General features: G+C 41.7%; 2 protein-coding genes across 2 annotated transcripts in view; one reads left to right on the top strand and one right to left on the bottom strand.

Moving 5' to 3' along the window:
- LOC138962264 (testis-expressed protein 11-like) overlaps positions 1-9,911 on the bottom strand; it is a 38,137-nt gene extending 28,226 nt beyond the window's left edge. Inside the window, exons 1-8 of the mRNA XM_070334009.1 lie at positions 9,867-9,911; positions 7,685-7,784; positions 7,175-7,308; positions 6,708-6,792; positions 1,556-1,635; positions 804-834; positions 415-464; positions 26-145 (exon numbers count right to left, since the gene is read on the bottom strand). Coding sequence (XP_070190110.1) covers positions 26-145; positions 415-464; positions 804-834; positions 1,556-1,635; positions 6,708-6,792; positions 7,175-7,308; positions 7,685-7,727 — 543 coding nt within the window. The 5' untranslated portion in view covers positions 7,728-7,784; positions 9,867-9,911. The remainder of the gene's footprint in view (positions 1-25; positions 146-414; positions 465-803; positions 835-1,555; positions 1,636-6,707; positions 6,793-7,174; positions 7,309-7,684; positions 7,785-9,866) is intronic.
- Positions 9,912-10,145: 234 nt separating this feature from the next.
- Positions 10,146-14,020, top strand: LOC138961187 (uncharacterized). Its single transcript, XM_070332788.1, has 5 exons — positions 10,146-10,386; positions 10,940-11,082; positions 12,042-12,075; positions 12,290-12,338; positions 13,770-14,020. Exons 1-5 carry the CDS (start codon positions 10,146-10,148, stop codon positions 13,894-13,896), a joined length of 594 nt encoding a protein of 197 aa, XP_070188889.1. The 3' UTR covers positions 13,897-14,020.
- Positions 14,021-15,161: the final 1,141 nt, after the last annotated feature.

Raw genomic sequence — 15,161 nt, 5'->3', positions numbered from 1 at the left:
AAAGTTTAAATATAAAATCTCATACCACTTCTGCCCTGCAGCAGACAATCTTCAACATGTCCTCTTCTACCGCCAGTCGGTCCTCATTGCTGCAACCTGATTGGTTGATTCTCTCCACCACCATCACGTGTAGTGTTTGCGTCATCTGAAACAGAAGTATTAGTAAATAAAATTTTAAAAAATTGTAAAAACCCACACCAGATTACCCGCTGGTAAATCTAGCCAATGTTTATTTTGTTGGCCAGACATTTGAGTCTGATGGTTGTGCGAACACTGATCAGTTGCTAAATCATGTATCCAACGGGCCAAAAGTAATCACTGAAGATGTGTTATAATTATTGTTGAACCGTGCATCTGGTTCTTATAACATAAACACGATACACTTTCTAGACCAAAATACAACTTGCACTTTACCTGGTTCACCAAATCCAGGACTTTTTCGGCGTAGTCGAAGTTCTGACAATCTGTGGAGAAAAAAAATACGAAGGAAACAAGATATAGAAAACGTCTGACACCAAGAAAAACGAGAGTCTAAGGATGAAATACAGTAAGATTTACCAAACTGGCTGGGCAAGAATTGTTCGATAAAGAAACGCGTAGTATTTCTAATGACACACAACATAAGACCGAGTATACAGACTCTCCTTTTATATAATGCAGCTGATGAATGCTCAACTTGTATGTGTCTAAATTTGTGTCAGTTTAAATATGTCAACCCTTCTTCAGCATGTGCTGTATCTGTCTTTCGTCCGATTCTGGCGATGTTCGGCGTCTAGTAAAAAGCAATGTAGTGTTTCACTTACCAATCCATGCCCTGGATGTTTTCATTCCCATCTGCAAAATAATAACCAAATTCATTTTAGTCAAAGAAAACACAAAAACGTTTTTTTTCCACAGCATTTCGATTCTTACTGTTTCTCAAAAGGCTCGGGAGGGAGGGGAATGGTTGTGGCAGAGTATTGTAATGACTAAAACTACGCTGCTTATGTAATATACATGAGGGTTAGCAGAAAGAACTTGCACCAAATGTGTATCACAAGACATAGGTGATGAATTCCATTATTTATTTGTCTGTGATTTTTTCAAGGAAGAAAGAGCTGAGTTGTTACCACCTTACTATTGGAAAAAACCTAATGCACTTAAATTTAAAAAGTTGTTTGCTACTAAGAAAAAGAAATTGCTAAAGAATATTTTGGACTTTATTAATAGAATTTGTAACAGCTTTTCATAACTTTTTTTTTTTATTTTTTATTTTTTATTTATTATATTAGCATATATCATGATTGTATTGATTGTATTTATTGTTCAAAATGCCCCCATGGGTTATGGACCAATAAAAAAACTTGAACAGCATGCAAGCACGCACACATGCACGCTCACAAGCACGCACGCACACACGCACGCGCGCGCGGCCTCTCGTTTTGCTTAAGTTTGCACATGCTGGTTATGCTACAAAGTTTTTCAGTGTTGCTTAAAGTTCGCGATCAAAGAAATGCCGCCTGACAATGACACCAACAAACAAAAAAACACAAAAAAAGAGTTACAAACGAAATACCAAAATCTGCTTCCTGAGTGACATTTCATCATTCGTAGAGCTGCAGGAAAATGTAACCATTTTGAATGCGACGTGCCGAACTGGAAAATAATTAGAAAAAGGTCAACAAAACCATTTCACTTTCACAAAAGCATACAAAGATCGAAAAGAAAGTATAATAATTATGGAGAGACAGTCGTCTAGACAAACGGACAAATAGAGAAAAAAAACCACAACTCTCAATGCATAGAAAGAAATAAAGAACACGTTAGAAAGAGAAAAATATTGTATTAAAAGGTGTGTTTTTTCTTCTTTTTTCTGTGTGTGTTTTTGTACATGGCAATACAATGTTCGCTTCTTTGATTGCCTCTCAGTTTGTCTGCCGACCTCAGTCTCGCAGTCACGAACAGACATATCTGTGGTCCGGACACCAGGTAGGTCGATCCATATGTTTGTTATTTTTTTCTTTCGGGGCCATTTGATCACTGAAAACTCCATGTACATGTATTTTCCTCACACTTTCAAGCGAGCAGAGTGGCTGCGGGTATAAGAGCAACAATATCCAAACACTGTCAGCTACACGTGCGTGCATGCGTGCACGTGCGTGCGTGCGTGTACGTGCGTGAGTGCTTGCTTCCGTGCGTGCGTTTGTGTATGTGTGCATGCGTGGGTGTCAGGTCTATGGTTTTGTACATAAATCATCTTCCAAAGTGAGTTAAATCAAAAGTTCTGTCAATTTGAAGTTTATGAATATATTTTGAGGTAAGAAATACGATTCCAAGTAACCTGAAACACAACAAAAAGAGGAAAAGAAGTCCTTTTATTGTCAGCAATTCACACTTTGTTTATGTCAAGCTGACAGATAATAGACAAATCTATATCATAGTGTCAACATCTCAAAATACACCGAATACCAATATTTGCCAATTTGCATGGGACCTCATTACCTTTGTTTCGCTGCCCACGTTTGCCCTCGCACGTTTGTCCAGACTCTCATTTCTCTCTCGCCTGTCCACACCGTACACCGTGGCTGCACTAGGCCGGCGCCGGACGGGTAGGCTGCAGCTTCGTGTCGCCGGATGGCCGCCAACACGGAGGTGAGTTACTCCACACAATCTGAGCTAGCATCTCTCCCAGCCCCGATCCTTCGAAAATAATTGTTTGGGGTAAAGCATAAGACTCCATTTTATCTTATGATGGCTCATTTTCTTTAGTGTAAGTGGCCTACATGCTTACAGGATTATATTTGTTTCAATTTTGTTGTGCGATCAGTGTAAATAGCCATTTGGAGACGTAATTAAGTACAAATGACAAAAAGAAAAGAACTTTCATGAATAAGAATTCAATCAACAATTATTCATGCACACTCTTACCGAATTATAGCGTTGAAAGTTTATTAGTTTGAACGCAAAGTCCGAATTAATATGTGCAGTCTGAAATTAGCAGGCTGCGCGCACGACTGGTAGGCTGCGCGCACGATTACAGGTCGGCTGCACGCCAGATGATACCTTTACTGCGTTTTCAAGATGATTAACTAGGATTACCTAAGCTTGCGTGGGTTTTGACCACAGGGACATGTGTTAGGAGTGTTGGCGTACGACCACTAATGTTGAACAATACTATAGTGGTCCAGGGAGATGTGTTGGGAGTGTTGGCGAAGGACGACGAATGTTAAAATCACAGGCGGCAGTAGAGACATCCAGATTTGCCTTCGTCAAAAGTTCGTGAGTTCCGATCTTCGCGAGTTTGTTGAAGTGGTGACGTCACATCCCGTCACGGTCACCACTTTCCAATTTCGGTCCAGATCTACGCGAAGTTCTGAAACACCCAGCATAATCAATGTAAATGCTAGCAAAATTCCTTCAGCCATTTTAGATATATACTTGGCGTTTTTTTGTGCAAGCGAGGTTACACAGTGGCTACTACATAGGGGAAGGGCTCCTAATATGGACCGGCTCCTAATATGGACCACCACCAATTAACGGCGCTAGAGCGCTCAAAAAAGTTTTATTCGCTGTATTCACCCTCTTTAGATAACTTGCACATGTCAAAACAGTTGCAGAAACACAAATCTCAAAACCGTTAGGCTTTTTCTCTTTTTTCACTTTTGGCAGCGTTCACTCTAAATTTGCCGCCTAAAACGGACTCGTTTCTGTCCACAGCCAAAGCTTTTATCAAACAGAAATGGCTATATATGACAGCTAAAACCGTATTTGTTACATTTTAGCAGTGTTGACCCCGAGTTTCTACTGCAAACAAAAAATAATAGCAAAATCTCAAAGTATGTGCGAGTCCCCTAATATGGACCACCTTCAACAAATCGAAGAAAATAAAAGCTAAAGGCTATTTTCATTAATTCATTAAGAAGCTTGCTGATAATAACCTATAACTAGCCCTCGAGATTTAAAAAAAATGCAACGAAAAGAAGAGTTGATAATTTCACTTATTTTCACTCTGTTTTTGATAAGCTTCTTTAGTTTCCTGGTGTGCTTCAAATAATGCTCTCATCAACCCGAAACAGATAAATCTAGAGCATATTTTAATTAGGCTGACTTGTACACCAAGTTGTATCATGTTATTTTGAAATATAGGGGGCTTTTTACAGTGATTCGTGAAGGCCGCTTCACTGGTCCATATTAGGCGCCCAGGCTCCTAATATGGACCCTTTGTGATTTTTTCTGTATTTAATTTTTGCTGAATGTGTATCAAAGCTATTTTACTCTAATTAGGCCTAACGGTTAACCTAAGAAAGAAGGACTACCAAGCACAAAATGAAACTTCTTTGCACATAAACAAGCTAGTTATCAGCAATAAACAAAAAGTGGTCCATATTAGGGGCCCTTCCCCTACATTGTTATTACCAAAAAATGATACTCATTATAAGAGTATACACCATCAGAAATCAGTGTGCAATTGTAAATGCTAGATCATAATCAGTGTTGGTAGTACATGTAGACCCCTCAGCATGTCGATAATCAACAGTGCTGGTACTAGACCCCTCAGTCAGTGTCAGCATCAGTGTGGGCAGTTTACCCCTCAGCGAGTGTCAACATCGGTGTTGGTAGTTGGCCCCTCAGCGAGTGTCAACATCGGTGTTGGTAGTTGGCCCCTCAGCGAGTGTCAGCATCGGTGTTGGCAGTTGGTCCCTTGATACTTGGTATGATAGTAGTAAAGTGTCCACTACCCCCCGGCTTGCATCCCCCCCCCCCCCCCCTTTCCTCATCATACTACTATCATACCAAGGTATCTCACTAAATCCTTAGCGGAAACAACAACACTTTTGGTTTCAGCCATCCTGTCTCATATCCTGCTCAGATCACCAAATTAACGATTGCAATCGATTTATTGAACCTCCATTTCACTAATTAGTTGGAGAAGCAGTGCATGTCTGTCTATGGCAATCGCGCTGGTGCAGCTTGCAGGTTAAATTGTATACACGCGTGTTTCTAAATTCAAAAAAGTACATTTCAGAGGTAGTGGTTAGAATGAGATTGCCCTGTTATCCAAACAAAAAGCAAAAGAACGAAAATGAAAGTCAGGAAACTTCGAAAATACAGATGTTCTGAACATTGTGCCCGGAAGTATAACATAGTAAGTTGCCTTTTTGTGTCTATTGAAATTTCAAAGACTTAAACATCACATAAAAGTACTTTGTTATTGATCCAGATGGAAATCTCGGCAGTGTACGATGACAGCTACCTGGATGTGTCAGAGGAAATCGTTGGAGATGACACCACCGCAATACCAAGGCCAGTGGCGACATTAACACCATCAAAATCAAAGAAACGTTCTGAAATTGCCATGAAATTGTGCACAGAGTGTGGTAAATGCTTTCGCAACCGGTGCTCATTACAAGAACACATACGGAAGAAGCACCCTGCCCCAGGGGAACAACCTCGGTACACGTGCAATTCATGCTCGAACATTTGATTTAGTGGTCATACGCCAACACTCCCAACACATGTCCCTGTGGTCAAAACCCACGCAAGCTTAGGTAATCCTAGTTAATCCTCTTGAAAACGCAGCAAAGGTGTCATCTGGCGTGCAGCCGACCTGTAATCGTGCGCGCAGCCTACCAGTCGTCGTGCGCGCAGCCTGCTAATTTCAGACTGCACATATTAATTCGGACTTTGCGTTCAAACTAATAAACTTTCAACGCTATAATTCGGTAAGAGTGTGCATGAATAATTGTTGATTGAATTCTTATTCATGAAAGTTCTTTTCTTTTTGTCATTTGTACTTAAATTATGTCTCCATATGTCTATTTACACTGATCGCACAACAAAATTGAAACACATATAATCCTGTAAGCATGTAGGCCACTTACACTACAGAAAATGAGCAATCATAAGATACAAGAAGAGCAAACGCTCGATCGAGTCACTTTCGCAGTTCTGAATATTATATGAGGCATCAGATGGACAGGAAGAAATTGCTATTCACAACACAATGAGTCACGTTCACATAAAATTTGAGCCCGGTCACTTTTATAGTTTCCGAGAAAAGCCCAACGTTAAGTTGTGTGTTGCCGAACAGAAAAGGCTAGTTATCTCCCTTGTTTTTCTGATAACGTTCGTAAAAGGCTACAGATGTAAATACTTTGATGTAAAGAATAATCCTACAAAGTTTCAATCACATCCGATGAACTTTGTCAAAGATATAAAATGTCTAATTTTTCCTTTGACGCTGACCTGTGACCTTGAAAAAGGTCAAAGGTCAACGAAACCATCGTTAAAGTGTAGAGGTCATTGGAGGTCACGACTAAACAAAATATGAGCCCGATCGCTTTGATAGTTTCCGAGAAAAGTCCAACGTTAAGGTGGTGTCCACGGACGGCCGGCCGGCCGGACGGCCGGCCGGACAGACTAACACTGACCGATTACATAGAGTCACATTTTCTCAAGTGACTCAAAAATGGAGTCTTATGCTTTACCCCAAACAATTATTTTCGAAGGATCGGGGCTGGGAGAGATGCTAGATCAGATTGTGTGGAGTAACTCACCTCCGTGTTGGCGGCCATCCGGCGACACGAAGCTGCAGCCTACCCGTCCGGCGCCGGCCAAGTGCAGCCACGGTATACGGTGTGCTGTCTTGCCCTCCATTTACAACTCTGATCACAGACGATTGTGACATTAAAAAGACGGTTGTATGGCTACAGGTATGCTTTACTTACGTTTTGCAATCGTCATGTTGGCCAGGACCCCCTTGGTTTTCATCACAACTGTTTTGTTCCACAACAACACTGCTGCATTCTCCAACTGAAAAATTACCCAAAAAAGTATTGTATAATAACCACAGATGATATATCAGACTGACCCACAGTCAGGCAGAGAGGATAGTGAAAGAAAACAAATAGGATTAGAACAGGGTTGATGTAAAGCGCCGATAATCGGCCCATGACACAGTACCATTCTGAATAGACTGCAATTAATCTGGCTATAGATGTGGGTAATGAAAGTGATTCAGATAATGTTTGACACGCTAGTAAAGAATAAAGACGGACTGGCCTACTTGACAATTGACCAATGAATTGACAACAACAAAATAATGATGGAAGTATATGATCTTGACCGCAGCAAATGTTTAATACTGACCGATCGCATTATTCTGTTTAGAGGAAGAAGTTTGAACTTTACTCACCGCTGAGTTTGTGGATTTATTTTCAGCACCAATTCCTCTGCTTAGTTCAAATGTTTTCTCAACTGCAGAGTCGAGCAAATCGACAAAGTTTGGCAGAAGATGACTGCCTTCTTTGCAAATATCTGCCACAAGCGCTGAAAAAAAGTTTGCATAAGTCAAGACAGAAAATAAAAAACCATTAAGCTTACAAAACTAAAGCATATTAGACAAAAACCAGCAATCAGGAAACAAACCAAAACAAAATGAACCGATAAAAACAGAATGTGAATGGCGGATCAATTGACTGTAACTAAATGTATGAACAGTTTACATCAAATATTAGTGGTGAAAACACACACACATCCACACACACACACGCACACACACTCTCTCTTTCTCTCTCTCTCTCATTTCTCTCTCTCTCTCTCTCTCTCTCTCTCTCTCTCTCTCTCTCTCTCTCTCTCTCTCTCTCTCTCTCTCTCTCTCTCTCTCTCTCTCTCTTCATCTACATAAAAAGGGAAGTCCAGCAACCTTGCAAGTCTGAAGCTGCATTGGATTCTGTGTGCGGTTTCATCACTTGAAAACAAAATGTCACCAGTTGTGAGGGTTGACTGTTATGCTGATTAGGTTCCTGGAATCAATGGAAGAAGAAAATAATAAGCTTACTCTTCTGCCAGTTAAAGTTCTTCTACCTTGCAGGGATGTCGTTAGGCGTCGGACATCGGACATATACCGATTAAAAGGCTCAAATGTCCTATTCACATCGCCGCATGACGGTCAGATGTCCTATTGTTTTGAACTGAGCGCGGTCCTTGTCCAATAAAAACTCCATTTCTTCGGACCGCGCGCTATTTGATAATTTTCCTTTCGTGATAGAAATCTTCAAAAAGCGACGAGCGCTCTCGCGTACGGGTGCACTGAAGTTGCGGTAGCCTACTACTTGTGCAGTGCAAATCTTGCTTTTCCGAACCGTTTGCGGTATGGGCCGTTTGACCGGCACGGTTGGCCTAGTGGTAAAGGCGTCCGCCCCGTGATCGGGAGGTCGTGGGTTCGAACCCAGGCCGGGTCATACCTAAGACTTTAAAATTGGCAATCTAGTGGCTGCTCCGCCTGGCGTCTGGCATTATGGGGTTAGTGCTAGGACTGCAGTTGGTCCGGTGTCAGAATAATGTGACTGGGTGAGACATGAAGCCTGTGCTGCGACTTCTGTCTTGTGTGTGGCTCACGTTATATGTCAAAGCAGCACCGCCCTGATATGGCCCTTCGTGGTCGGCTGGACGTTAAGCAAACAAACAAACAAATGAGCCGTCTGTGTACACCCATCTACAGCGCACTAAAGTTAGGAGTACGGGAGACAACTCTAACTGACCGAGGATCGCGTCAGCTTTAATTTGCTTTCGGTTAGACTGATGAAGCGCATGGCACTGAATTATGCCACCGAAAAAAAACTAAAGCCTGCCCAAGAACAGCAAACGCTGAACACGTTTGGTGTTTCAACGGCATCGTGTGCTACATTAGAGCCAAGAACATGGAAAAACACGGCTATAGCTATAGCATCATTCAAGAAAATGACAGTGCCAATGACAGTGTCGCCGCGGAAACCTCCACAACCACGGAAAGAGTAAAGTTTCGTCACTTGAAGATGGTGTCGGTACAGCAGGAAATTCACACAAACGGTGTTTTAATTCATGGCTGACATGACCCAGTTTAGTACTAGTTGGTTAGAATTTGACAGCAAAGAGACCATCTATATAGGCAAGCTGTTTTCTTGAATCTGTCAAGAAAAGGCTCTGTGAGGAAATCATGCAGTTTGTGTGCCAATCAAAGTAAGAGTTGTGAGGTTTTTGGTGACTTTTAAGTTTCTTTTTTTGTGTGTGTTCTGTTTGAAACAAAAGTAATAAAACAGTATACGCACACAATGTTGGTGCATATATATATACTGATATGTGTGTTTGCACATGATTTTTTGTTTTGCACAAAATTATAATGTCCTATTAAAATGTCTGAAAGCAGTCAAATGTCCTATTGATGCCGAAGAGCTCATGACATTTGTCCTATTGGTATGAATTTCTGGCAACATCCCTGACCTTGTAGTTGTACAGTTGTAGATCTACCCACTCTCAAAGACATTAAAATTGTGTTTATCAGAAGAGAGAAAATAAGAAAAAGAAAATAACTTTTCTATGTTTTGTGCACACATTTTGCTATAAGCTGTCTAAGCTTACTGGTTCCCTTTGAAACATATATATCCAGAAATCTAAGATTCACTATCATGCAATCGACTTCCTCGATGATCTCTCAGCTGATCTTAAGCAGACGACACTACTCATTTCTAATCAAAAGTGAGCAAGACATAGGCCTATGTTTTAACGGTCTAAATAAGCTACCTCAGCTAGAATTATAGCACATAATCGAAATGTAAGTAAACTCGCTTACTTTTGCTGTTTGAATTATAACACACACAAAACTAAACGCTCACAGCCCATCACAGTAAACTTAGCAGACGATTGCTTCTGTCCCCGGATCTGAAGCAGACGACATACACTAATGACAGTGGACTCTTTTCCGATCTAAGAGCAAGAAATACGTTTGAAGTCAGACTGAGCTGCCTAGGTGGACAGATTAGACATTTCGGTCGAAACGTGACTGACGACTCGCTTATTTTCACTCGGTTTGAATAAAATCAAAAGAAACTTGAAGAGGACAGTCATACCTTTGATCTCAAAGCGCCAAAAAGTTGTCGTCGTGCTTTTCTGGTTCTGCGCATGTCTTTTCGATATCGGACATGCGCAACGCGGCGTTCCGGAATAAGAGCGCTCTTTGGATCGGAGCGGTGGTGGCGTCAAGACTGACTGGGTAAATAATTCGCTTCGCAGAGAGCACATTACTCGGATTACTTTGAAGACGAGATACCCAGATCGGTGGTGGTCGGTGTACTTGTTTTCCTCTTCGCAGATGTACAAATTAATCGGCCGGTATTATGCAAACCATGATGGAAGCAGGTGACAAAAGCGAAGCTCAAGATCTCCATGTTGTTCCGGCTTTGAGCTTACCCGAATGTTACGTTCATTCCAGCAATGGTAGTAGCTGCAGCAGCAGCAACCATAGTATTCACAAGACTGAACAGGTTCACGCCAACGGCATCCATTCCGAAGTTGGTCGCCCGACGCTCTCTCCACACGATTGCGGCGACATCCTGCCGCAGTGCTCATCCCAAATTGTCGCCTCACAAGGTTATACTAATTCAGCGAGCGAATTTTCTGGTGATGAAACGGATGTGGACGAACTTGGAGATTTACTTAGACGCTTTGGTGAGAACACAAATACTTGTTAGCCTCCGCGTTTGAATGAAATGGTGTTTTATCAGGGGCGGATCAGTTGCTTTGTAAGGGGGAGGGGGCACTTTGAATCGAAAGTGAATGTGATGGGCGCGAAGCGCCCGAATTTGCTAGGGGGGTCCGGGGGTTGCTCAAAGAAGCAAAATGGTGCCATCTGGTGCCATTTGAACTTAGAAATGGTCATAGAATCAGCATAGAAAAATCTTTTTTTTTCTTCTTCTTTTTTTTCTTCTTTTTTTTCGGGGGGGGGGGGGGGCACGTGCCCCCTGTGCCCCCCGCCCCCCCCCCCCCCCTCGTCCGCCCCTGTTTATTGTTACATTTATCGTCTTTTTTTTTATAATATCCATCCCATAGCACGCCTTACCTTCTTGTTATTTTTTCCTGACATCTGGATGTAGTACATTGCAGTAGCCAATAATGGCTGACATTTTTTTTTATTTCTTTTCAGATACTTTTTTCCGTGAGAAAGTTGATAACGAGCTGCAGTCAATAAGTGACTTCATGCATGGAATGTTATCCGAGCAACAGATACATCTGCAGCAGATTCTTGTCAACGCCAGTGCACACACGAAGTCATTTCATTCACAGCAGGTAAATTGTGTTGGGATTAGCGACGTAATCCGCTTTGACTATATTTATGTCCTCCGTTCAACCCTCCCTCTCTCTCTCTCTCTCTCTCTCTCTCTCTCTCTCTCTCTCTCTCTCTCTCTCTCTCTCTCTCTCTCTCTCTCTCTCTCTCTCTCTCTCTCTCTCTCTCATCTCATCTCATCTCATCTCATCTCATCTCATCTCATCTCTCTCTCTCTCTCTCTCTCTCTCTCTCTCTCTCTCTCTCTCTCTCTCTCTCTCTCTCTCTCTCTCTCTCTCTCTCTCTCTCTACGTACTCTCTCTCTCAGTGACGGCGTTGCTGCCTATGATATCTTTTAAAGTTCAATAAGCAAAAGTTAATGACGATGAACATGAGGGCATAGGACTAGGAGGGTAAAGATAAAGATAATGAAGATGATAGAGTCCGCGCATCTTTGTGCAAGTGATGATGAGGCAACGTACAGACAGAAAAGCAGGCGGAAACACGTGATAAGGTGATGATGAAAATCTGATTTCAGTTCTATAAATCACAGACTCTTGAACTGAACAATTTATAATTAAGCCGGCCCCCCGCGGGTTAGGGGGAAGAATTTACCCGATGCTCCCCAGTAAGAGGCGACTAACGGATTCTGTTTCTCCTTTTACCCTTGTTAAGTGTTTCTTGTATAGAATATACTGTAGTCAATGTTTGTAAAAAATTTAGTCAAGCAGTATGTAAGAAATGTTAAGTCCTTTGTACTGGAAACTTGCATTCTCCCAGTAAGGTCATATAAATATTGTACTACGTTGCAAGCCCCTGGAGCAATTTTTTGATTAGTGGTTTTGTGAACAAGAAACAATTAACAAGTGGCTCTATCCCATCTCCCCCCTTTCCCCGTCACGATATAACCTTCGTGGTTGAAAACGACGTTAAACACCAAATAAAGAAAGAAATAATTAAGCCGAGTTTCATTGTGTTTCAGGAAACTGGTGATGTTTTACCTTCGGATGAAGAGGGTAAGAATTGTTGAGTTTTTGAATATATATGTATCATTTGTTAAAATCACGCAAGTAAACAGTAATATTAAATGTTGTAACAGTGCTTTCTACTTGATTACATTACATTATACTTTTTTGTCTTGTTGGAAATTTACTTGTAGATATGCATAACTAGTTTTGTTTTGTTCTGTTTTTCTAACATCCCTAATTTGTCTCTCCCTTTCATATTCAGCTTTCAGTAAAGGGGCAGTCCAAGGTCTAGAACCGTACGAAGAAATCGAGTGAGTATTCAGTCTGTTTATGCCTGCTGACTTCTAAAATTGTACAGGACAAAGAATAGATGAAATAGCTAGCAAAGTGAAATAAGCACAGAGCGATACAAAGCACCAATATTTAAGGGAAGTAACAACGACTTTAGGTTAGCCTTTCAGCAATGCTTATTACGCGGTTACTTCCCATGAATTGCCGGTATCTTTTATGAGCAAGGTCATACCACTATATTAACCCAGTTACGAATATATAGGTCACACCCACACATCTGCCTCGATCGGAGAGACAAGGAGAGGCTGCGGTGAAAAGCAGCTTGAGTCTTGGTTTCACATCAAAGATAATAACCAGCCTTCAATAAAAGGAGGTGGGGGGAAAGGACAAAGACATTGAATTCTTCTCTGAGAATAATTTAAATTCTTTCATTGTATCTGGGGGGAGGGGGGGGGGGGAGGGGGAGGAGAGAGAGATAAAAATCGTTATAACAGGAAGGCCGGGAGAATAGGACAAAGACATGTGATTCTTCTCTGAGAATAATTCTAATTCTTCCATTGTAGGGGGGTATTGTGATACAACTGCGTGGAAATGTAATAACTAATATTCAAGAGACTGATTTAGTCCAGGAGAAATCACAGAGTGCCGACACTTTTTTTTAATTTAAAGGAACAACGGAGAAATTGGGCCGAATTCTAGGTCAAAACTGAAAGTATGTTGCTTGAAATGTGTCAGTGCAGCTGATGTCAACGAATAGAAGATCTCAGGCTGTGCGTGGGTGTCACTGACTTAGTGAAAAGTACTTTCCGTCTTTGGGCGTGTCTTTGGGCGTGTCCGTCGTCCGTTTGCCTGCCTACCAGTGTCTTGTATTATTCAGTTCTTTTTATTATTATTATCAATGTTGTTATGTTTGTATGACTTGCAATTGTGGCTGATTCTTGGTCTGTAAACTTCGACATGACTGGTTAGGCCAAAAAAAAAAAATAGGTGTGGTTACGGTAACATAGCCACAAAAAAATAGGGTAGGAAGGTAGGCAATCACTTTTTTTTTTTAAATTTTTTCTAATGTGTACAAATTAAACCTACTTGACAGGGAAATACGAGTGCGACACGGGCGCTTTCGCTTTCATTGCGTTTTTTGCACTGTTTTTTTTTTTTTTTTTTTTTTTTTTTTTGACAAATGTAATAAAAAGTTATAGGATCGGCCCCTAAAAATAGGGTAGGTCGGGTTACCGTAACCACACCTATTTTTTTTTTAGGCCTTATATTAACAACTTGATAACACCGAGTCTTGTCTCCCTCAGATCAACTCACTTGCACCCACACGTACACATGCATAAACATCGCCACTGCAAATAGTGTTCTCTTGTGCGGTAAAGTACTGTGCCCTTGTTTTGTGTACCTCTTGCTTACACGTTCTAGTAGTGAAAAGGTAATTCCTCTGCTGACAGAATGCAGCTTAGCACAGCAGAATCAGCCGAAAAGTATCAGAGGTCAGCCACAAGCGAAATTCTCCTCGAAATGATGTCCCTGGCCTGTGAACTGTCAGCCCTGCTCAACCAGTCCAAGTACTTGTGACTGACACTGCAGTGATGTCAGTCACTGATTCTACGGCAGGTCAGACTTCAGTTTGCGTGCGTTAGACTGCGAGTGGTACATGTAGATATTTTTAGTATACAGCAAATGATAACGTATCTGACACAGATCTGATGAAAAGCTGTGTTTGTCAAGGGGGTGTGTCAGCTGAGAGCATTGTGATTGGGTAAACTTGATTATCAGGACAGTCAACAACTCACTCTCTCAAACCTAGTAGTAGTATATCGTCGTGTGTGTGTGTGTATGTGTGTGTGTGTGTAAAAAAGTAAATTTTAAGGGGCTTATTGTCCGTCAGGTCTTAATTGCCTATATTGGACATGAATTGGTTTATACGATTCGAGTTTTACGCCCTCACGGCTTTTTGATGTATGCGTGTTTAGGTGGTATCACTATCAGCCATCTGCACTTATGGTAGAATGACCAAGATCTTTAACGTGCCATTGTGGTGACACGGGGGTGGGAGAGATGGATACCGTCTCTGGGTCTGCACATAAAGTTGACCCGTGTCCGTCCCGGCCCGGATTCGAACCAGCGACCTTTCGATCACAAGTCCAGTGCTCTACCACCTGAGCTACCCGGGCCCTCTAAGTGTATGTGTGTGAACTGCATGTGTGTTTGTCAGTGTGTATGTTTGTCAGTGTGTCAGTCACGGTGTGGTTGTGTATTGCATGCTACACAGTTCAGTTCAAAGGGTTCAAATAATACCATGATGGCGAATTCTGTGTTTAATTAGTGATCACAGCCAGCTGCGTTTAACATTGTTTCGTTGACTCAATTTCTCAGCCTAAATGGCGGGGTAAAAACGGTCATACACGTAAAAGCCGTGGGAGTTTCAGCCCATGAACGAACAAACAAACAAACAAACAAACTCAATTTCTTGTTGTCGCAAACTAAACATGTGTCTGTGGATCTATCAGCCGTCAGAAGACCCAGAGTTGCACTCAGATGAACCTTACACAGTACTTAGTCTCTGTCATGTCTTTGTTTGAGAGATTGTGTAGCATAGTTTAAGTTAGTAAACCTTCTGCCTCCCCTGGTGTACAGCGCGTGCGTAGCCCTCTACACCACACTTATGGTGAATGATGTAAGCAACAATGTCAATAGTAGATCCATCTGATCTGAACTTTGTTGTGATTTCTCCTTCTCCCTGATAGGGCCCCAACACACGAGCGGATGTTTTGGTTTGGAGATGCGTGGTAGGCCCTCTGCGCATTTGCGTACGCCAATGAAAATGTCTATGCAAATCA

The sequence above is a fragment of the Littorina saxatilis genome, linkage group LG3 (genome assembly GCF_037325665.1).
Source record: "Littorina saxatilis isolate snail1 linkage group LG3, US_GU_Lsax_2.0, whole genome shotgun sequence".
Classification (NCBI taxonomy): Eukaryota; Metazoa; Mollusca; class Gastropoda; order Littorinimorpha; family Littorinidae; genus Littorina; species Littorina saxatilis.
The sequence above is the reverse complement of the archived record's forward strand: the minus strand, read 5'-3'. Positions and strand labels throughout refer to the sequence as shown.

Coding starts and splice junctions, on each gene's coding strand:
- LOC138961187 (XM_070332788.1), top strand. CDS start 10,146: ATGGAAGCAGGTGACAAAAGCGAAGCTCAAGATCTCCATGTTGTTCCG. Junction 11,083..12,041: donor AGTCATTTCATTCACAGCAG/GTAAATTGTGTT, acceptor ATTGTGTTTCAG/GAAACTGGTGATGTTTTACC. Junction 12,339..13,769: donor GAACCGTACGAAGAAATCGA/GTGAGTATTCAG, acceptor CTCTGCTGACAG/AATGCAGCTTAGCACAGCAG.